This window comes from Phoca vitulina, unplaced genomic scaffold (assembly GCF_004348235.1).
Source record: "Phoca vitulina isolate PV1807 unplaced genomic scaffold, GSC_HSeal_1.0 scaffold2, whole genome shotgun sequence".
Lineage (NCBI taxonomy): Eukaryota > Metazoa > Chordata > Mammalia > Carnivora > Phocidae > Phoca > Phoca vitulina.
Window position 1 is genome coordinate 75,773,243 of NW_022589705.1, and position 23,015 is coordinate 75,796,257.

The 23,015-nt window shown below is 46.3% G+C and overlaps 1 protein-coding gene across 5 annotated transcripts in view; it reads left to right on the plus strand.

Annotated features, from left to right (window-relative positions):
* The window catches only part of CSMD2 (CUB and Sushi multiple domains 2), a 583,106-nt gene that overhangs the window by 398,409 nt on the left and 161,682 nt on the right, over positions 1-23,015 (plus strand). For all 5 annotated transcript variants that reach the window (XM_032388322.1, XM_032388331.1, XM_032388357.1 and 2 more), the window contains 3 exons: positions 4,616-4,772; positions 6,515-6,706; positions 11,680-11,806. In XM_032388322.1, coding sequence (XP_032244213.1) covers positions 4,616-4,772; positions 6,515-6,706; positions 11,680-11,806 — 476 coding nt within the window. The remainder of the gene's footprint in view (positions 1-4,615; positions 4,773-6,514; positions 6,707-11,679; positions 11,807-23,015) is intronic.

Consider the following 23,015-nt stretch of genomic DNA (forward strand, 5'->3'; position numbering starts at 1 on the left):
AAGATAAAAATCTGAATAAACCAATACTTAAAAATTTTGACCTCCCCCCCATCCTGTCTCAAGGGCCCCAGGCATAGAGTATTTTACAAGTAAACTAACAAAAATTCAAGGATAATTAATACTGCGATAATCAAACTGACTCGGAAAAGAGAAAAATTGGCATCTATCTCCTCACTCATTTTATTTAAATGAGGCAAGTAGAAATATTGATAGCAGACTGAATAAGAGCCATAGAAGAACAAACTGTTAGACCAGTCACATATGATCATAGATCTGAACACCCTACATACAATGTCATATTGAATCTAGCTGTGTATGAAAGCAAAAATGACCAAGCGGGATTGATTCCAGGAATGTGAGGATGTGTCAATATTAGAAAAGCTCACAGTGTTACACAGTAAGCAAACCCTATGAAACTGACATTTTTGTAGGTCAAAACTGGTCACATATTGGCAACTTCATGTGGTTCAACCTAATATCCTGTAAACAGATTAGAAGCCAAAAATACGTAATCCTCCCAGTACACCCCAAAACATCACATGATGAGATTCAGTATTCATTCATGATTTTAAAATATCTCAAAACTACGAAGAGAACTTTATTAATCTGATAAAAAGTTCCTACCAACACCTATAGCAAACATTATTCTTAGTAACAGAACTTCCTAAGGTTCCCAGTACAGTCGGGAGCAGGACCAGAGTTGAGCTATCACAGTAGTATTCAACATTTTGCTGCAGATCCAAGCCATCACAATCAGATCAAAGAAAGAACAAAGAAACTATAAAAATTAGAGAGGAATATATAAAATTGTCTCTTCTATTTAGAAAATACAGAAGAATTGATGGATTAACCAACAGAAACAATAAGACAATTCAGCAAAGTGGCTGATGTGTCTACAACCAACTAAAACATAATCAGAAAAAAAAAAAGATCTCATTCATAATAGAAGCAAAACCTATAAAACACCTAGGAAATAAGTCTTAAAAATGTGCATAATCTTTAGCAGAAAAACTATGAAATTTTATTTTGAAGGACATAAAACCGAAATGCAGGGAGGTTTCATATTCATGGATAAACAAAGGATATGAACAAGAAATTCACATAAGAGGAAAGTAGAATTATGGATAAACACATGAAAAGATGCTCAACCTCAGTGATAACCAAAGACATACAGATTAAAACAAGATACCATTTCACACCCATCAAATTGGGAAAAATTAGAATGCCTGAAAATACCAAGTGTTGGCAAAGATACAAAACAATGAAAGCTGTCATACAGTGTCAGTGAGAGATTAAATTTGCATTACTCTTTGGACAGCAATCTGGCAATATCTAACGAAGTTGAGGATTCCCCTTCCCAGCAACCAGCTTCTCCATTGGAGGCATATGCCCTAGAGTAACTCAAGCCCGGGTGCAAACAGACATGTAGCAGTATCTGTGGGAATGTTTGCATTGTTTGTAACTGTGTGGACAAAGCTGTTAGTGTAGTTACTCTTAAATCTCACTGAACTGTCGTATCAGATGTAACGGTACATGTGCATCAAAATATCAAGTTGTACACCTTAATTATATACAATTTTTATTTGTCGATTATACTGCAACAAACATGAAAAAAATAAAAACATCTAATAGAGCAAGAAGAAAGAAAGAAGGTTCAGTGTAACAGATGTGTATGGATTGTCTTGGATTTCTCAGAGACCAGTCCATCCCAGTATATAATGAGGAACTGGACCATCAAAGCATTCTTATAGACAAGCAGTATCCTGTTAGAAAATAAATGTAGACAACGGCCCAATTCCCAATTGCAATAAAAAATATAAAAATACCCAAAAATAAATACAGAATTTTACTGAGAGACATACAAAACAACTTGATTAAATAGAGCCAGATGCCAAAAAGTGAGTAAGAAGATTTAATATCATGTAGATGGACTTTTTCTCTTACTAACCCATACCTATGATGTTAATCAGTCAGAATTACACAAGTTGTTTGGGGGTTTTTCTTGGCAGGGGGAACAGGAGGTGTTTTTTATTTTTTAATTTAAGGATGTTCATCTTCAGTTTATCTAGCAAAATAAACAAGGGAGAATAAAATTTTTAAGTTAAAAGGACAAATGAGAGAGGACTTTCCCTATTAAATATTTAAGTATATTATAAAGCTATGATAACTAAAATGGTGTGGGTCATGCACAGGAAAAGACAAATAGGTAGCAAATAGAAATAGAATAGAATAGAGAGTTGACAAACAAAACCAAATGTATATAATGTGATATATATGTGATAAAGGTGAATTTAAAATTGGTGGTGGTTGGAATATTTATAGCGTTTGGTTAAATGGCTAATCAATCAAGGAGAAAAAAGTAGACTCTTATCTCCTATCATATGCCTAAATAAATTCCAGGTGGACTTAAAGACAAAAGTACTAGAAGAAAACGTTGGTTTATTTAATTATCATACTTTTATTGAATGCCTCTTATCTGCCTGGGCACACATTCTGGACAATGATGTGTGAGTAAGTATAGTGTGGGTTGGTTTAATTTTATGATGAAAATTCCTTGTTATTTAAATGCCGTTGGGGAAAAATATTTAATGCTTCAAAAAATATGCACATTATATTAAGTGAAAGATCAGGTTACGATATAGTATTTATAGTTGGATCTTGTTTTTATATAAAAAAATAAAGAAATAAATATATATAAGGAAAAGCATGCATAGAACAAAGCCTGGAAAGATAGTCACCAAAATGTTGTGAGTGCTGAAAGTTGTTTTTATCTTCTGTGTGCTCTTCTGTTTTATAAGTTTTCTGCAATGAATATTTTATCATAATGACACATTATGAACATTTTTGTCCTTAATGAGTTAGAATGAATTATGCTTGGAAATTAAGGAAATAATCCTGTTCCCATTATACTTTTATTAATTAACAACAATCTCTTGACATCATCATATATCCAATGAATGTTCAAGTTTCCAATTATCTTATAAATGTTCTAATATTTTTTTAAATTTACAGTTTTTTGAATCAGGGTCCAGATAAGGCCCATACATTGAATTGGTTGTCTCGTACGGTTTTTAATCAATAGGTTTCTGCCTCCATCTTTTTTTTTTCCTCCATCCCTTGTAATTTATTTGTGGAGGAAATCAGGTAACTTGCCCAGTGGAATTTTTCATATTCTGGATTTTGCCAAACATATTCCCAGAGTATCATTTCATATATCCCTCCATCCTCTATATTTCCTATAAGTTAAAATTGGATCCAGTGACTTGATAAAATTCAGGCTTGATTTTTTTTTCTTTTTTTTTTCATTCTTTTTTTTTTTTTTTAACAAAATGACTCTGTAAGTAGTGGTGTTCATGATATCTGGTTGTTTCTCTTATGTTTCTCCTATTGTGATGTCAGCAAGTGTTGACGATTAATGCCTTGATCAGTTCCATTTCAATATGCGTTCATGGGTACAAATATTTTTATTTAGCAACTTGGATGCCCCAGTGGGCTAAACTCTTTGAACTGGTGTCATCTCTCTGTCTGTTGGAAGTCCAGAATTCTCTCAATCCATCAGTGATGTGGTACATGGAATCTGGAAACAGACTTGAGGCTCCCAGGGGCCTGAGCAAGTCTCTGTAATATACGGCACTGTTAGCTTGAAGGATGGCTTCTTTTAGAAAGCTTTGCTTCATAAATAGTAGAATGGAAATACTGTTCCAATTTGCTGACAGCTGGCACCACATCGTGCGCCATGCACAAATATTCATCACCCACCCATAGATCCCATCTTTGATATTTACCAGAGCACTAGGGGGGTCCTTCACTCAATCACAACTTCTGTTGTTATTTGTACAATTATCTGGAAAGGAGCAGCAACCTCAGAACCTGGGGAGCCAGTTCATTATTCTGATGATTGTTGTCTCTGCTAGTGCTCAGAAGTTCAGGGGACAGATGGGCGTCGGGGAAGCCAGATGCCTGCACGATTCCACCCCTGGCAAGCCCAGCAGGCCCTTGCTGGAGCCCTCATTTTAGGAGGGAAGGGGTAGAGGCTGAGCTTGGGGAAAGGAAAGGCACCATGACACGCTGGTCATTTTTACTCTGTGCTGCTGGATCCCGGGGGCCATGTCTAGAAGAGTAGTCAAGACAGGCCACTGCCACAGTGGGTGGAGTTAGGCAGAAGGACAGTTGTCTCATCTGGAAGGACAGGACTGTTTAGCAATGCAGAGCTGTCGAATGCTTTCAGTATGCCTGTCCGCAGAGACAGATGGCTTGGGCCTTCAGGCGGCCCCATCCTGGCCTCCCCGGGCTGCTGAAGAGTATGCTGGTGCCATCTGGGGGTTGGAGGACAGAGCAGAGCTCCACTGGAAAGGTTAGAACAACAAGCAGTTCCTAGAGACTGGATTCACACTGAGATGGGCTGGGCACAGAATGGCACTGAGTAGAGACAGGAGGGGCTGATCACTCTCTCTGTTGCTGGCTCCCTGTGCCATCTTCCCTGCGTCTGATGCTCACGGCCCCTCCAGCAGTCGGCATTGGTGCTAAAGTCTGGGAGTGTAGGCTACGGGATGAAAAGCTGTTGTTCAAAATAAGGCCATGCTGACATCGGGTTGGGGGTCTCTCGTACATCCAGGTCTACGACGGCAACAACAACTCCGCCCGTTTGCTGGGGGTGTTCAGCCGTTCGGAGATGATGGGGGTGACTTTGAACAGCACATCCAGCAGTCTGTGGCTTGATTTCATCACTGACGCTGAGAACACCAGCAAGGGCTTTGAGCTGCAATTTTCCAGTAAGTCCTTCTTGAGTCAGAGTGGACGATGAAGTCAAGCTTTCCCTGGTCCCCCAAACAGGGAGGTCAGGCTCCGGGACGTCACCCCTCATTTAAGAGGTTCGGTTTTCTCTGACTGGTGCATGCTGAGTGGACTGTTTCCTCTGAGACCTTGTGTCTGTGCTCTGGGTAAGCAGCCACTTGGTATCCGCTCTAAGGTTTACATCTGTGGTTAACTGAGAGTCACGCATACCTGTTACTCACTAATAATTCCAAAATATAAACACTGAGGCTTTTAACTAAAGCAACCAAACAAAGCCTTTCCTAATCACAGCATTTATAAAATAAGGTTCGGCTACAGCCAGATGTAAAACATGCAAACGCTAATGTGTAATTATGTTCTTTTGCACTACTCCCTAAAGACTTCAGTCTTGATTCTTTCCCTTTTTCATGGTTTTAGTTTGACTTTTACTCCCAAGATTTCAAAAACGGAAAGCACCCAGATTTGTGCACAGCCCCGGGGTACTTGGGATTACATCTCCACACCTGGGCCTCATGGCCCTTGTGTTCATTGAGCTCCTGTACTTGCCCAGGAGATGCCAAGAAATGTGCTTTTCTAGGTTATTTTAAAATCCAATGAGTATCCATCAGCTGATAAATGGCTAAACAAAATGTGATGTACCCATCTGTACAATGGAATGTTATTCAGCTGTCAAAAAGGAATGAAGCGCTGATCCATGCAACACCATGGATGAGCCTTGAAAACACTGCTGAGTGAAGGAAGCCAGTCACAAAGGCCACGTGTTATATGATCTATTTATATGAACTGTCTGGAGTAGGCACATCCATAGAGACAGAGAGGAAATTTTGGTGGCCAAGGGCAAGGGGGGGTGTGTATAGGGTTTCTCTAGAAGTGATGAAAAGACCCTAAGGTTGATTGTGAAGATAGTTGCACACCTCTGCGAATATACCAGAAGACAGTGCATCAAACACTTCAGATGGGCGAGTGTTCGGTATGTGAATGCTGTCTCAATAAAGCTGTTAGAAAACCAGTGAATCCACCCAAGATTCCTCTTGCCTGGGCTCTAGGCCATCTGGCCTAAGCGTCTGTGCCTGGTACAGCAGGCCCATCAGGGGAAGAGGATTGAATAAAGTGGCATGCGAGTTCCATCTCCATCGTCTGAGAATGTGTGACTTTGGAACCATTTATCGAACCAGACAGTGTTCTCGGTCATTACCCCTCCCTACAAGACCGCTGTGGATAAGAAACGTGAAGCGCCCTCTAGCAGGTGCTCTGTGGAGACGTTCTGCATAAGCCTTCTCCAGCCTTTCTCAATAGACTGTATTTAAACAGGACGTAATTGAACTTCGAAACATGCATTTGAAGTGACGTTTCCCTATTACACGATCCCATCAGAATGTCTCAGCGAGCCAAATGGAAAGAGCAGCCCTGCTAACAAAATGCTCTGGGGGTCAAACAAAGGAAATAGAAAACCCAGACCCTGTGTCTGAAAACTATTAAAAGCTGTCCTGGGAGAAAGAGCTGAAGCCATTTCCATGCCGTAGCCGGGAGCGAATCCTGCACGCTGCACCTCTCCTGAGCACAGCCGTGTGGGGCCCCCCTGAGCAGTGAGACCGGCGGAAGCCAGGGGCACGTGCCTGGTGGCTTCCGTGAGGACATGGGCTTCACACTGAGGGAGGAAAGGGCGTGTGGCTTCTGCCACGCCGGGTCTTGCTTACCCTCTCTCTCCTCTCTTCGGCAGGTTTTGAACTCATCAAGTGTGAGGATCCAGGAACTCCCCAGTTTGGCTACAAGGTTCAGGACGGAGGCCATTTTGCAGGAAGCTCTGTGTCCTTCAGCTGTGACCCTGGATACAGCCTGCGGGGCAGTGAGGAGCTGCTGTGTCTGAGTGGGGAGCGCAGGACCTGGGACCGGCCTCTCCCCACCTGTGTCGGTAGGAGGCCTCTTGCTCTTCGAGTGACCACTCGGGCCCGCCCCCCAAGTCCCAGGCTCCCAGCTCTGGTCTCGAGAAGGCTCTCCCATTGGACCCCACGCTCCAGCGCCTTGGGGCTGCCTAACTGGACTGAGCGCCGCTGTTCACAGGAGCCAACCCTCGCCCTGCCCCCCTTCTCCGTTCCCTCACTTTCACACCTCATGACGCCCCTGCAGCAGCACACTCCGGCAGGGGGCTTGCCGCTGTCACATGTTGAGCCAAGTGGGACCACAGCCAAGTCATGCCCCAGAATTGTAATGCTGGTGACAGAGAAGAGGGAGGAGCGTCAGGTAGGAAGAGGTGGAGCATTTGCCTGGGTTCCAAAGGTTCTTGCAGCACCCAGACTCAAACAAGCCTCCGACTCCCTCTGGGCCTCAGTTTCCCCATAGGCAAAATGGGGTTTATGCCCCCTTTTCTGGGGGAAGTTGGAAGAAAGAGTAAGATAATGAGCTAGCATCTATCTCATTCTTGAGAAAGAATATAATAATGAACCAGCACCTTCTTAAGCCTGCGGTGCTTCCAGAATGTCAGCAGAGGCTCTCTCTAAGCTTCCTCCATGTGTCATAGGATGAGAGAAGCCTGGTCGAAGGCAGGAGTATGAAGTAGGCAGAGCCTGTCATTCCGTCGGTCTGGCCTTTTCCTCTCTCACCACCCACCTCACTGCATCTCTTACCCTCCCTGCTGATCAAGATTCCCACCACCCTGCTTTGTCCTGCTTCCCCACCGCCAAACACCAGGCCTTTCCCTCCGTCCCCTTCCCTGGTGCCACAACCTCAGCATGTTTGCTGTACAGCACCGGCTAATCTTGTAAGAACAAAACATCCACTGGGAAAACATTTAAGTACCTACCAAGCGCCACACACCAGAATTGGTGCAGTTATATGTTTGGGTATGTGCAGAGGCAGAGAAATACAAAAAAGGAAGAATAAAGCATTTTCCCCTGCCCTTGGGGAGCCTATAGCCTAGCAAGGCAAATAGACACATAAACAGATAATTATAATACAAGATAAGCACCATGCAAAGACTTATGGGCAAAGTGTTGGGGAAATATGAGGAAAGGAAGGGTAAGAATTTACCAGCAGGAGGGGAGGATGGGGGCTGGGCTTCTAGCCTGAGCATGTGTGAGGGCTGGAGGGGTGAACCAGCATGGTGGGCAGTGGTAATGGCCAATATTCTTTTCCCCTAGACAGCTCCATGTTAACAGGATCTTCAACACTGTTACAGAACAGAGGGCCTGAAGGAGAGGATTTTAAGCCTGACAGTGGGCAAACCAGCATGGCGACCTCTAAGTAGCCTATAGAGACTTCCCCACCCTCTGAGCTTAAGATCGGCTCAGTCTGCAGGCATGCCCCATCCCTTTCTCCCTGCATCCCTGTTTTTATCCCCTGCTTTCATTCATGTGCCAGGCCCTATGCTGGGCACTAGGAACCCTGACAAGGGCAGATCCCAGGCCAGCAAGGGGGACGCACGCGTGAACAGACGGCAGTGTAATACCACAGGCAAGCTAGAGCAAGTGAAATAGGAAGGAGATGATTCACGTTACAAGACAGTCACCTCCTTTGCAGGAAGGATTCACTGTGAGGTTCTTTTGAATATCAAATGTGCCAGTTGGGCTGAACTTAGCGGATCCACTCAAGCAGTGCTAAGGGTACTTATATTTTGAACCTTGGGGGTTTTCCCCAGAGACTCCCTCAGGCCCCACATTGAGGAGTGAAGCTGTGAATCTGGGGTGGCAGGTGTATATTTTTACATATGTCATGTTGTGGTAGACTTTATCACAGTCTAGCAGGAATGACCACTGTACCTTAAAATAACCCAAGGCTTTCTTCATTGATGAGTGGACGCTGCAGCCCAATTGAAGCAGCCAAGACTCTAAGGATGGGAAGAAGGGCAAAGAGCAGAAAGAGTAGAGTCTTCTGGTCTTATCAATGCATCTGCACCTTGCTGGCCTCTGGGCTTCTCCCACCCACGTGCCAGCCCCTAGATGTTAGGTCCAGGAGGAAAGGAACAGTAGTGTCTGTAAGGAAGAGCCCACCCCCGCCATGCTGCCTCCAAACACTCACCTTTAGGGAAGCAGGAGGGGCTTCTCCATCTGGAATATGGAAGAAAGCTCTAGCCAAGGGCACGGATAATGTTCTGCCACCTCTCCACTACCACCATTATTTGTGGGGCCAGATAGGCTTCCTTCCCCCGGCTCACGGCCCGTCCTCTTGCCCACACCCACTCTTCAACGTGGCCCATTCAGCCCTGAGTCCTTCAAGCACTTCCTCTCCCAAAAGCACACTGAGGGGACTCGTGACAAGGCGGGAGCAAAGGATCTGGTCTCAGGAGAGTGCCTCCTTCCTAACCCTGCCATAGTGCTCCCCTGTGAAGCCATGGGGCTCTTGAGATGCCTAACGAAGGTGAAGGCCAATCTTCTACCTGTGACCTCGATCCCGTCTTCTTCAGTTTCTTCTAAGGATTTTGCTCAATCATCCCCTTTCCTAAAAAACTCCACAATAAATTTCCTGCTCTTCATTTTCACTCATGCTCCCTTGACTCAGACCCTCATAGTAATTTTCCTGGGAAGCAGTAAGTGTCACTTATTCATCTGATCCTCCATGTATCTCCCCATTCAGTAAACACTTACTAAAATGTCTGTGACGTGCCAGGCACTACAGCAGCACTGGGTGTGCAAATAGGAGTAGGACGAGGTCCCTGCTGCCAAGGCGTTTGGAGTCTTGTGAAGGAGACTGACATGACTGTCACACGGTACACGTGTTGTGATAAAAACCTGCTCATGTTATAACAGAGACACAAGGGAGGACAGCGGCAACTCTACCTGGGCGGGGAGAGGCCATGAAAGGGAAGATGTTTTCAGGCTGTCAGTCCATGTGGACATGAAGAGGCCTCGTGTTCCTGGCTCATAGCATTCATGAGGCTTGACTGGACTGAGGGCTGTCAGGAAGAGGCCCAAGAGGCCAAAGGGAGCCCCTCTGGGGCTTGGACTTCATTCCAGGAAGGAAGGTTTGAAGCAAGCAGTGACCCAGTCAGTTTGCATTCTAGAAAGATCCATCTCGTGGCACTGCTGGGGGGAGAGTGGGCAGCTGTGCCGCCCTAGAGATGGCCAGGGCCTAGGCCAAGACTCTAGCAATGGGGCCGAGGGGCATCGATGTAACAGACGCCCCAGAGGTTCAGGGTCTGGGTCTCGGAGGCAGATCAGACATGGGGAGGAAGAAGGCCAGAGGATCAGCAGCTTCTGACCTGGGTGACTAGGTGCTCCAATGGGGCGTGTAGACCTCTGCACTGTTCCCCTGCCTCCAGTTCCTCCTTTTCCATCCCTCCGTGCCCTTCAGGCTGCTCCCAGAGCATGTAAAGTTCACTAGCATATAAGGTGACCAGTTCTTCCCCAACAGAGTACATAGACACTAGCCTCATGCACGGCGCCCTTGGACGTCCGATGCTGCGCCAGCTTCACAGCCCTGTCTCCCACCCCCGTTTCCTCCCCTGGCCCCTGTCCACCACGCTGTTGCCCACCGCCAGGACATCTGCCCTTTCCCCTCTCTCCTGCTGTGCCCCCTACACCACCCCTACCACCCAGCCAGCCCGATCCACTCCTGCTCCTCCTTCACGACTCCCCTACCCCGTGTGAGGGGAAGTAGTCACTTCTCCTCTGAGCTGTCACCTACCACCAGTGCGCCTCTGTTGGGACCCGCGGTGGCTGTCTCCTTCTCTAAACCGTTAGCTCTCGGGAGGAAGGATGCAGTGTCTTGCTTGCCTCCGCATTCCTGGCACCCCATACAGGCCCCGTGGCTGAAGACACAGGTTCAAGCGTCTGCACGTGGCCAGGGAGGCTTCAAGGAGTTTGGGCGCGGAGTAGGCTGTCAGCCATCCACCCAGGGACCTTTGTAAAAATGGCTTTATTGAGATACAATTCACGTCCCTTACACTTCACCCCTTTAAAATGTACAATTCAGGGCTTTTTGGTCTATTCCCAGGGCTTTGCAACTGTCACCACGTGGGATTTTTGAACATCTTGTCCACCCAAAAGAAGCCCTGCACCCATTAGCAATCCCTCCCACCTGCCCACTCCCTCCAGGCCCTGGCTACCTCCACTGTACTTTCTGTCTCTATAGATTGTTCTGGCCTAGACATTTTATATAAACCGAATCATATAATACGTGGCCTTTTGAGTCTGACTTCTTTAACTTAGCATCATGTTTTCAAGTCCATTCCTGTTGTAGCAGGTACAAGTCCTTCACCCTTTTTTATGATCAAATACTATTCCGTTGTATGGATTACACCATATTTGTCTACCCATCCATCAGCTGATGGACATTGGGTTGTTTCCATCTTTGGGCTATTATGCATCATACTGCTGTGAGCATTTTTGTGTGAACGTATGCTTTCATTCTCCTGGGTCTGTGCTGCTCGTGGAAGTGCAGGGTCCTATGGTGACTACGTGAAACATTTTGAGGAACTATGAACCCGTTTCCCAAAGCAGCTGCCCCCTGTTGCCTTCCTACCAGCACATGTGTACGGGTCCCAGTTTCTCCACATCCTCACCGACTTTCCTGTCTGGCTTTTTGACTGCAGCCATCCTTGTGGACATGAGGCGTGTCTCACTGTGGTTTTCATTTGCATTTCCCTGATGACTAATGACGTTGAGCAGCTTTTCATGTGCTCGCTGGCCATTTGCATACCTTCTTTGAAGAAATGTCTGTTCAGATGCTTTGCCCATTGTTTAATTGGGCTGTTTACCTTTTCATTGTTAAGTTGTAGGGGTTCTTTGTAGATTGTGGATACAGGTTCCATCTGGGGGCCTTTCTGTGTGCTGTGCTCAGTTACCTGAAGGGAACAAGAAGGGCTTGGGCACACTGACAAGAGGAGCCACTGAGTCACCACTGGCCATGCAGGCCACCCCATAAAGCTCACTTTTTTGGGATTTCTTTCAGCTGAGTGTGGAGGAACAGTGAAAGGAGAAGTGTCGGGGCAGGTGCTATCACCCGGGTATCCGGCTCCCTATGAACACAATCTCAACTGCATCTGGACCATCGAGGCTGATGCTGGTTGCACCATCGGGTAAGTGTCACGGCTGACAAAGTCACTGCTTGCTGGCCATTCATGTGAGTCGTCACCAGCATCGTCGCCAGGCCACTCAGCCAGTGGCTGGCCCTGCCCACTTCACCTGGTGGCCCTTGTGATCAGCAGCGGTCGCTGTGACCCCAGGCTCGGGCTGGGGCCCAAGGAAAACTGGAGAGGCCAGTCTGGGCCTCACCGGGCTGCTGTCCAGGTTCAGACAACTCTGGCCTCGGTAGCACAGTCACGGCAGAGTAGCTGAGGGCAGAGCTGGAGGTCATACAGACCCCAGCAGGAATCCCAGCCCTGCCACCTGCTGTTTGCAAGACTTCGGGCACAGCCCTTATTTGCTATTACAGTAGCAGCGTCTCGGGGGAAAGCACTAAATGGGACAGCAACGCGCCCAGCATCATACTGGGAACATAGTAAATTCCTAGGAACGCTTCTGTGGTTATTTCTCGAACAGTAGTGTCAGCTCAGAGCGGTATGATCCCAGATTGTTTCCTGTTCTCAGTCTGAGTGTCCTCATCTGTAAAGTGAGGGCAAAAATGCTGGTGTTTGAGGGTTGCAGAGGGAGTAATTACAAAAGCCCAGCAGTGTCTGATACTTCATACACACTCCCTCAAAATATAACTTCCTTTCCATACTAGCATCTGACCAGCAGGATTTATTTCCGAGGGTTCCAGAAAGTCAGAGAAGAAAGGAACGTCACCATTTACCCAGCACAGGGCCTGGCACATCTATCCTCTTATCAGTTCTTCACTAATAGTAAGTTCTAATAATAAATAGACATTACTCTTGGTCCCATTTTATAGATGAGAACACTGAGATCCCAAGGGAATGCATAGTGTGTCTCAGTTCGCACAGTGAGTCCCACAGAAAGCTGGACTGTGAGCCCAGATTTTTCTGAATCTTCGCACTATTCACACTGCTGGCAAAGCTGGGCCTTGCTTGAGCTGTGGTTCAGAAGAGCTGTGAGGAAAGGAGCAGGTTGGGGTGGCAGGATGAGCAGAGGTCTGGAAGGAGGATCAAAAAGGCAATTGGAGAGGAGACAGAGTCTGGCTGGAGAGGGGGAGGCATGTGGACAAGGAATGAGAGGTAGAGAGGGTTGAAATATGGCATGGTCATGGAAGATCTTAAATGCCAGCAGAACAGAGGGAGCCATGGTAGGTTCTTGAGCAGGGTTGTCCCACCAGGGTCGTTTACAGTGGAGAGAGCTCACGGGAATAAAACCGGTCAGAAGTCTATCACAGTGACCCAGGAATGAAATGTTGAGGATTTGCAATAGTGGGGAGCCAAGGCACGGAGAAGTGTAGCTAGAGAAGATTCTGCCCTAGAGAGTTTTCAGTTAAAGGGAATGGACGGAATGGATACCTTGCTGCAAGAGATACAGACATTTGTGGTTTTGCTGATGTACACAGACGGGTCCTTAGACTCAGTTCAATTACAATTAAAGAAATGCATTAAGTGTTTGCTATGTGCACGTTTTTGAGCCAAGCCCTGTGCAAAAGGAGGTCAGCAGAGCTCTTAGGGGTTTTGCACTATTAGGGGGACAAGTCAAATATACAAATTCATCCTGCACACTGCTGCTGGAATAAGCTTCTGGAAGCACACCTGACCAGCTCACCTGCTAATTGGAAACCTTCCATGACACCCACGCTCACAGAAGCTAAACATCTTATCCTGGTTTTCAAGGCCCTCGTGACCTCAACCTACCTGCCCAACCTTATTTTCCACCCCTTCACTCCAGGGACACTCCAGCAGAGCTGAGCGACTGGTGGCTCCTGTGCATGTCCAAGCTCATGGCCTCAGTGGGGCCCTCATGGGGAATGAATGAATGAATGAAGCAGGACTCGGGTCCAAAAGGGGATCATATGACTAGTAGATCCATGATAGTCCCTCAGTAAGTGTTAAGCGAGCAATGTGTGAATCAGGAGCATAACGATTCTTCCACGGTAATGTGCATGTATGCAAATCAGGAGGCTTTCCTGCTTTCCTACCTTGGAGCATCGCTCACTCATTCGTTCATTGATTCATGTAACAACCACCTGTCTGTTGAACATGTGGCGTTGTCTGGGCGAGGTGCTGGCGTCGCATACATGATCGAGACCCGGGCGCCCGGGTTGGCAAAGGGGAGACGTGTGCAGACACACAGGGAGGTGGAGGGATAGGGAGGGGCGGGGAGCGAAAGGCAGGACAGAAGACCAGAGATGCTCTCCTGACAGAGGTGACACAAGAGCTGAAGGATGGAGAGGACGTTGCCAGGTAGCCGGAGGAAGGTCGGCAGGAGGGGAAGTGACACGGTGTGGTCAGGCACAAGGCCCGGAGCATCAGCTGTGATCTAGTAGCAAGGGGCAGTGGCGGGAGGTAAAGCTGGTGGAGCGGGCTGTGGCCAGAGGGTCAAGGTTGAGGACTGGGTTTGGACCCATCCTGGCCCGAGATGCTGGGTTTGGACCCATCCTGGCAGCCTCATGGAGAATGGGGCAGCCTGGGGCAGGGAGTCCGAGGAGGAGGCTGCGCCAGATCGTAGTCGGGATGAGGAGCCGGAACCTGAGCAGCGGTAGTAGGGGTGGACAAGAAGGGAAAAATTCAGGAAACACTGAAGTGGTCACACCAGTGGTCTCACTCTTAGTAAATAGGGCAAGTGTGGCTTCTTCTGTTTCCCTGGGTTTTGTTGCGTAACACACAATGTGTAACATACACAGAAAAGTTGAAAGAACAGCACATGAGCACCTGCACACCTACCACCTAGACTCAGCCATTATGAATATTTTGCCATATTTGCATTCTCTCTTATTTCTTTTTTGCGGAATCACTCAAGAGTACATTGTGGACATCATGGTACTCCAGTCCTAAGTACTTGGGCAAGCATCTTCTCAAGCGGAGGATGTGCTCCTCCACAACAGAGTGACATTAGCATACCTGAGACAGGCAGCGATATCCCCGGAAGGAAGGTTTAAGACAAGGGCCAGAGGAGAGCAGAGGGATCTAGGAGCAGCTGACAGGCGAGCACAAGAAATGGATGATGGAATTTCTGGGCAGGGGTGAGGACCATTGTCACTTATGGGAATGGTGAGCATGGGGTGAGCCGGAAGGGAGCCAGGAGGACCTCTTCATGGCCCTCAGGAGGAGAAGATCAAGACAGGGCCACCAACTATCCTCTGCAGGGTGATGCAGCAAGGACTATAAAGTCATGGGGCCTGCTGAATGTGTGTGCGAGGCCCCCACAATGGGGAACAGCAGGCAGAAGGTGAAGGGAGCTTCCGTCCTCCCTCTGGAAGGTTCTGGCAGCCTCAGAGCCTCAAAGGAGCTGATGCCAAGGGAGCAGAAGGGGGCTTCCAGCTACACTGAGAGCAGCCGAAAGATGGAGATGAGCCACAGGACACCTTTCCCTTTCTCGCTCAGTGCCCCAGCCCAGCTGGCCTTCCCAGACAGTGTGTGTGGTGTCCACACGCACATCTATGCTCATGCCTGGTCTCTCTCTCTCTCTCCTCTCTCTCCCTCCTTCTCCCTCCTTCCCTCCTTCCCTGTTTCTCTCTCTCCCTCTCTTCCTCCCCTTCAGTCCCCCCCACACCCCTCACTTCAATAGCCAGCAGCAAAGTTAAGGGAATTCATGATTAGACCTAATTAAGACAAACACAAAAAGCCCCGTTTGTGTTTGAGTCCTTATTCAGAGTAAGATCTATTATTTTTTTAAAGGGGGATATCTTTATAGGATGTTTCTATATTTTAAAAAAATACACTTGTTTTAAAAACTCAAAATGCAAACAATAAAGACATTTGTAGAGATCAAAAGTCCCCTTAATCTTACTCTGGTCTCCTCCACACACCCCACAGAAGATAACCCTTGAGATCTGTTTGTTCTACTTGCTCGGCAATACGTAGACCAAGCAGTTGCGGTAAACATGGTTTCTAAAACAAGATCATCTCTATGCATGGCTCAGTGACTTGCTTTTGATTTACTGTTTAATCCTCTATCATCATATTATTATGTCAATATATATAGATCAGCCTCATCCTGTTTGATGGCTACAGAGGATTCTGTTGTAGGCACAACCATAATTTATTTTTCTACTCCCCTATTAATAAAGTAAATATTTTCAGTTTTTCACTCCAGTGAACATCCTTATACATGAATCTTTGAACAGTTGTCCAATTATTTCCTTAGGATATATTCTTAGAAGGCAAATTTTAATATATGACCTCAGATTTCCCTCTTGTTACTGCAGCAATTTACACATCCACCAAAAGCCTGCCTCCCCACACAGAATCACGAGCTGTTGTCAACCCTGTCAGTGTCTATCAGTTTGACGGACAAAATGATATCTAATTGTCTTTGCTGCTTCCAGTTCTTAGTATATTTTCCTTTGGGGAGTTGTTTTTTTTTTTTTTCCTTATAGAGTGCTCAACTGGGTTGATTTTTAGATAGTCTGTCGTTTCAGTTTAGATTTCCTTTTAACATGAGGATTTAAATTTCTTAAAAAACGTACTAATTGATTATATATATTTTGTATGATCTTTTTTGTTATTTTTACCACATTGTGCCCTTTTTACCTTTGGAATTTTTGTCTTCTTCATGTTCCATGTATATTTGAAAAAAGTGAAAAGAGCACAGGGTTTTATATATTTCTTTTCCATCAACGTATTATGCTTTTTTCCAAACAAAACACGCGATGCTTCTTTATTGCTTTCTTTCATTTTTAACTCTTGCTATTGTTAGCTGATTTGATTTAATTGGCTTTGTTTTTTCCCCTAGTTATTTGAAAATTCTCTATCCTTTTTGTTTTTTTATTCTGCCAGTGATCTTGTGTTTTCATTAATTCTGTTTTCAACAGCATTTATCTTGTTCTCCTTTATTTTGGAAATCTTGTTGTTTTCATTTTTATTTTAAGGAAACTGCTCTTTTTTTGTTTTGTTTTCAGATTGCTCTTGACAGCTTACTTTTGTTTTTTCGATGTATTATCATCTTGCATCTCCCTGAGAATACTATTTATGTTTTGTTTTACAATGTCTCCTATTTTTTCCTGCATTTACTGCATTTCGCAGTTGGGCCATTTTGTCTGATCGGTCAGCTGGATTCCTCTGAGGAGCTGCTTCTCTTTCCAAACCAGGAGGTTTGTTGTTCATTCAGGATCAAGTTGTAGCTCAGAGCTGGACTCCGGGACCAGACTGCTCACCACTCTGACCAGCTGTGCAGCTTGGGAAGATCTTGAAGCAGGTGCTCCAGGCCTCTGTTCTCTTATCTGTAAAATGGTGATTTAAGATGGTACCTACCACCTAAGGTTGCTATGAGGATAAGTGAGTTAACGTATCAACATTCAGAACAGTGCCTGGCATGGAATTCCCAAGTGATGAGAACTCCCTCCTGGGGCTGGGTAGGTGGTTGTTCATTTTACCCAGATGGGGCATCCCCTAAGCACAGCAGGCTATAAGTCACCCCTGAGTGTCACAGGTGGTGGGTGCCATGCTGTTGGTGGGAGCAGGTGTCAAGCAAGCTGCCCCTTGGTGTGCCAGATGGAATGAGATGTGGGAAAGCCCACAGGCCAGTCCATGAGACCATTCCCAGGGGCACAGACAGGACAAGGCTTGCAGATGCCTGTCCTCACCCCGCCCCAACCCCATCCAAGCACTGGAGGTGATCAGAGGGATCTGTGGTCAACCTCACCCCAGCAAGCCAGGCAAGGATAATCCCTGGCCAGAAGTGCCCAAGAGGGACAGTGGGGAGCTTCAGGGATCACACTCAGCCCTGGGTGGGGTTCAGGCAGGAAAATGGGCCCTTCTTGGATGTGTGTGACAAGCATAAGCTGACAGTCATATTCTGCCCTTGAACACAGGGGGCGTCTGCAGCGTTTGGCAGGCGCTTTTCGCCTGACTGCCAAGAATGGGACAGGCTGGCCAATGAACTCTATCCAGGCCTGGCAGCTAACAGCTGGAGAGCAGTGAGCTGCACCCTCCATGTCACTCTTTCCTGTGCAGTCAGTACGTAGAACATGGAAGTTTCATCCGCTATGGATGAGACCTCTTCTCAGTTTCCAGTGTTGGCTTAGAGTTTTCCCTATTATAATGAGTGGACCAGCTCAGAGGAAAATTGGAGAGGAGAGGGAGGCAAAGCCTTCTGCTCTTGGTCCTCCCCTCTACATAATATTTATCAAACACATATAGCATATCACATTCTTGATAGGTTATTACTGTCCCCATTTTACAGATGACACCATTGAGGCCCTGGAAGGGGGACTGTCTCACAGTTACCCAGGGATGTGGGTTTCAGACCCATTCTGTCTAGCTCTAGGTTTTTCTCTCCCCTGTCTGTCATCCTGACCCCGGTTTAGTTCCATTTAACAAAACATGCATTGAACACTTCCTCTGTGTCAGAGACTGTGCAATGGGAAACACAAGAATTAGACTAAGGCCAGTCTTTGTCTTCCAGGGGCTCACATTCTACGAAGGAAATAGTCAAACAGGTCCCTCCAAGACAAAGTAGATAGTGTAAGTGAGTGCAAGCCAAGTTCAGTAATGGAGAAGAGAGAGAGAGAAGGCCTGCCTGCGGGCATCAAGGCAAACATTCCAACTGAGGGGAAAGAGAGTGAAGGCACGAACAGAGGGCAAAATGTAGGGTCTGTCCACAAAAGAGTGCTCCTTTGATGTGGCTGGGGGCTACGCAGGGGAGGCGAGGTTGCCTGGGTATAAAGGGCTCTCTGCAGGACCCTGCGTGCCAAGATGAGAACTCTAAATGGATTTCTCAGTATAATGAGGAGCCATTGGAATATTTTGAAGACAGTAACGACATTCAGTTCAATTAAAATACTTGGAGCATTTGCTCAGTGCCAGGCATTCTGCCAGGTACTGAGGGTATACATATAAATAAGAAACAGTCTTTTCCCTTGAAAGTCTCAGTCTTATAGATAGACATTTTATCAGTTAGGAATGGAAGCCGAGAAACCGACTAAAGCTGGCTTCAACAGATGGAGGTTCACTTTTCTCTTGGAACAAGAATGCGAAGGTCCCATCCAGACCCAGGGCAGCCACTCAGGAGGCCAGCAGTGCCTTTCTTCTCACGCTGCTGTACTCGGGTCCTGTCCTCCCGCTTACCCCGCTGCACTGTGGCCTCAAAGAAGAGGGGAAAGGCCAGGGCGCATAGCTTTCTCCTAGCGAGGGTTTGTGTATTTATTCGGGGAGAATCACCATCCTTACAGACATCTTCCTACATTCGATTAGTCAGAACTTGCCATGTACGCCTGGCTGGGAAAGTGGGAAATCAATTCTGTTTTGCTTTTACAGTTTCAGTAGTAGAGATAGATGAGCGTTTTTGGAAATGGAGTGCAGACAGACCATCCTACAGGGTCTGCTACAGATTCTAATGTGACGTGATAAATGTGATAGTGGAAGTTATGTGCGAAACACAACCGAAGAGCATTTGCAAGGATGGTTCCTAATTCCAGGTGGTGGCGGCAGGGGGGTAGCAGGGTGTTCTGGAGAAGAGGGGCTATGCTAGCTGCATTTGAAAGCACAGTAGTAGTTCACCACGCAGGGCGGAGGTCAGGGCCTTGCAAGCATGTGGAAGGGAGGAAGGGGGGAATGTATGCAGCTGCTTCTGGAAGAACCCATTGTCTGGTGTGACTCCATGATATCTCCATTTCTAAAACAAGATCATTGGTGGCAACTAAGAGGAGAAATTGGCTGGGAAACCAGGGAAGGAGTCTAGGATAACTGAGGTTCCTGGTTATATTCGGAAGAACTGAGCCTTGTTTCTGAGTACAGATCTGGCTAGGCTGGAGAGCTGCATGTGACTGGGGCATGGGGGGGAAGGGAAAAGACACGGTCTCTTCCAGGTGTGCCTTTCCTAGAGAGATCTGGGGCCCATGGAGGCTGGAAAACTCATTCCAGAAGCTTTGATTTCTGCTCCTAATGCTCATATTTGGCTCACGGTCCTAGTTTGTTGATTTTTAACTGTAGGGATGCTTTTTAACGATTAATGCAAAGGGTGACCTGGAAGCTCCCTTCTTGGCTATTGGTCACAAAGCAGTAGGATTACTGAGAGATGGAGGCCTGCAGTTTTGATGAACCAGAGCCCCTGCCCAGTGGAGCTTGTCTTCCTGGGAGGAGCCTGGACCAGACAAAACATCTGGCTGCGCCCAAGACCCAGAGTCCCTGCCTGCAGTTTCCCATCAATCACAGGGCCACCAGCCCCCACTGCGGTCAGCGTCACTTCCCTTCGACAGCAAGTGGGCAGCTGGCCCAGAGGAGGCAGAAGGCACCAGAAGTGAAGCTTCTATTTGTAGCTCTTTCCAGGAATCGCAGCCGCAGGTTTACCAGCTTCCAGAAGGTTTGTTTTTGAGCAGTGGCAGTGAGTTAAACCTTAAACAGAGAAGGTCCATGTACTTGCACTGTGAGGGCTGACCTCCTGCAGGAACTGAGCAGATAAGCACATACACGGCAGGATGGCCCTTTGTCAGACTTAAGGTTTCAACAAATCAGGAAATCGTCAAAAGGAGCTCAGAAGTTTTTTGAAGAAGAGGATGTGGATCACCCCATAGGTGTCAGTGTAAGAGTGGTGGTGGTCTTGGCAATTTAGTTTTCATGGATCACTTCTAGAAAAAGAACACAAAGTACTTCAAATCACCCAAGAATATAACCCAGCTGAGCTACACTGGATAGTCGAATTGGCCAGCAGACATGAACTTGACTGCCAGTTTACCATCCCAAAAATGGATTCCAGTATTTCTTAGAGGGGGATTCCATTCATTCAGCCATAGACATGCAGACCTGCGTTTCTGGCCATGCTGGACCAGGTGAGAGCTTGCCCTCTCAAAAGATTAAGTAAACAAGCAAAAAGGAAATAAAAGAAACTTGTGTGATGCCATGTAACACATACCATTCTTTAAAAAGGGGGATCATTTCCCTAAAGAAATAGGAAGATATTTTCTGAAAAGATTGTATTATAACAAACAAAAGAAAATGTAAATGGATTGATGGATACTATTCTCATTTAAATATAAGAAATAGGGATGAGGGGCGCCTGGGTGGCTCAGTTGGTTAAGCAGCTGCCTTCGGCTCAGGTCATGGTCCCAGGGTCCTGGGATCGAGCCCCGCATCGGGCTCCCTGCTCAGCGGGGAGCCTGCTTCTCCCTTTCCCTCTGCCTGCCACTCTGCCTACTTGTGCTCTCTATCTGTCAAATAAATAAATAAAAAATATCTTTAAAAAAAAAAAGAAATAGGGATGATCGGTAGCAGAAGGATGGATGATGGAATGGGGGAGGGGAGATCGTGAGATAGAGTGACCATGATAGTGGCGAGTAAAGAATGAAAAGAAGCTAACGACACAGTGGCCAAAATCTACAAGAGCAGCACTTGCCTTCTAAGAAATAAAAGCACTGAAGAAAGAGACAAGCTGGAGGGTCTGTCTGAGACTGCAAAAAAAAAAGTACGAGGGTGTGGAAATAATGAAAGAGAAGTTACCCAGTGTGGAAGACAGAGGACCAACTGGGCAGCACAGATGGAGAAGATTATAATAATAAAATCGAAACTGTGAGCAGCCTCCTCTGAGAAGGGGCAGAGGGAGGGACCAGGGCTAAAGTGTCTTTGGTGAGTTGAATGGACTCACTAAGTTCCAGCCAAAATGAATTAGATACAATTTGATGAAAAATGGATCAGTTCCAAGGATAATAAAAGATCCCTGAAAGCTTTTGGCAAAACACACTCACACAGGTAAGCACACAACCAGTCCTCCTCAAATAAAACAGTCATTTACGAGAAACCACCCCCACACCAAATCCAATCCTCCTAAAATCTCCCCTCCTTCACATCAAAGGCTGAGACCAGCAGTGTTGTGAGACCCAAGAATCATTGATTCAGCCAGGATCTAATATGCACAAAAGCCACAGAAAATTGCCACTGGGGCTTCTTGAAAAACTCGCAAAGATATTGTAGTAGGCTGAATGATGGCCCCCAAAGACATCAGGTTTTAATGACAGGAGCCTGTAAACATTAGCTTATTTGGAAAAAGGATCTTTGCAGCTGTGATTAAATCAGGGCTCTTAAGATGAGGAGATTATCCTGGATTCTCTAGATGGGCCCTAAATGCAGCCACATGAATCCTTATAAGAGGGAAGCAGAGGGAGATTTTATACACATAGAAGTGAAGATACAGAGATTGGAGTGATGCGGGAGCAAGCTAAGGAATGCCAAAAGCCACCAGGGACAGAGGGAATTATTTCATGGGACAAGTGCTCATGCCATAATAATGCTAACAGTCACGGATCTTTATACAACAAATAACCTACCAAGAAAATGTAGAGTGAAATCTGTCATAAATATAAGAAATTGACAGTTGTAGAAGGACTTTAACACATCTTAGTCAAGTAAAAGAAAAAAAAAGTCATACACCTGAAACGAATATAACACTGTATTAGTCACACTTCAATAAAAATAAAGAGAACAAAAATAGAATTTCTTTTAGGTGATTTCACCATTTATTGATTTTTGTACTATGTAACAGGCTCAGTGCCAGGTGCTTTATATGTGATTTCATTTACAATAATCCTCTCAGCAACACTGCTAGACAGAGGCGGTTACTGCCATTCGACAGAGAAGTAAACTGAGGCTTCACAAGGCTACATGATGAGCTATCCCAGAACTAGATTTGAAGCTGTGTCTTTGACTCCATAGCCACTAGTTTTCCCTCTGGGTTATACAACCCCTTCAGGAGGCATGAACCTTTCATGTTATGGACATTTCTTCCAAGAAGAATAAAGACATATCTGCCCCTCACAGAATCCCTGACACCTCCAGGGCAGGTTCTGGCTAATGACAGGCAGTCACACAGCCTTCATTTACAAGGTGCCCATGACGAGAAGGAAGCCAGTCCAAGGTCACCCGGCAAGGAAGGCTGAAACACACGGCAATAGCCTAAGTCCTGCATTTGTGCGCTGCCCCAGCCTCCCAGAACGCGATCACCGCGGTCACTTCAGTGACCCAAAGCTCAGCTTTATTCTCTCCCTCATGGAAGTAACAAATGAATCTTTTTTCTATCAAATACCAACTGGCCCCAGGAAAGAAGAGCGTCTCATTTTGCTTTAGACACCAGTGCTTGCTTTGGGCTTTGGTCTGTCTTCTCTGTTTTTTGCACTTTGATTGGCAGGACGCTTTAATTGTTATTGTCTGCTATTATGATCATGGTTTAATTGTTGGTTTGCAGCTCCATGGCTCAGAAGTG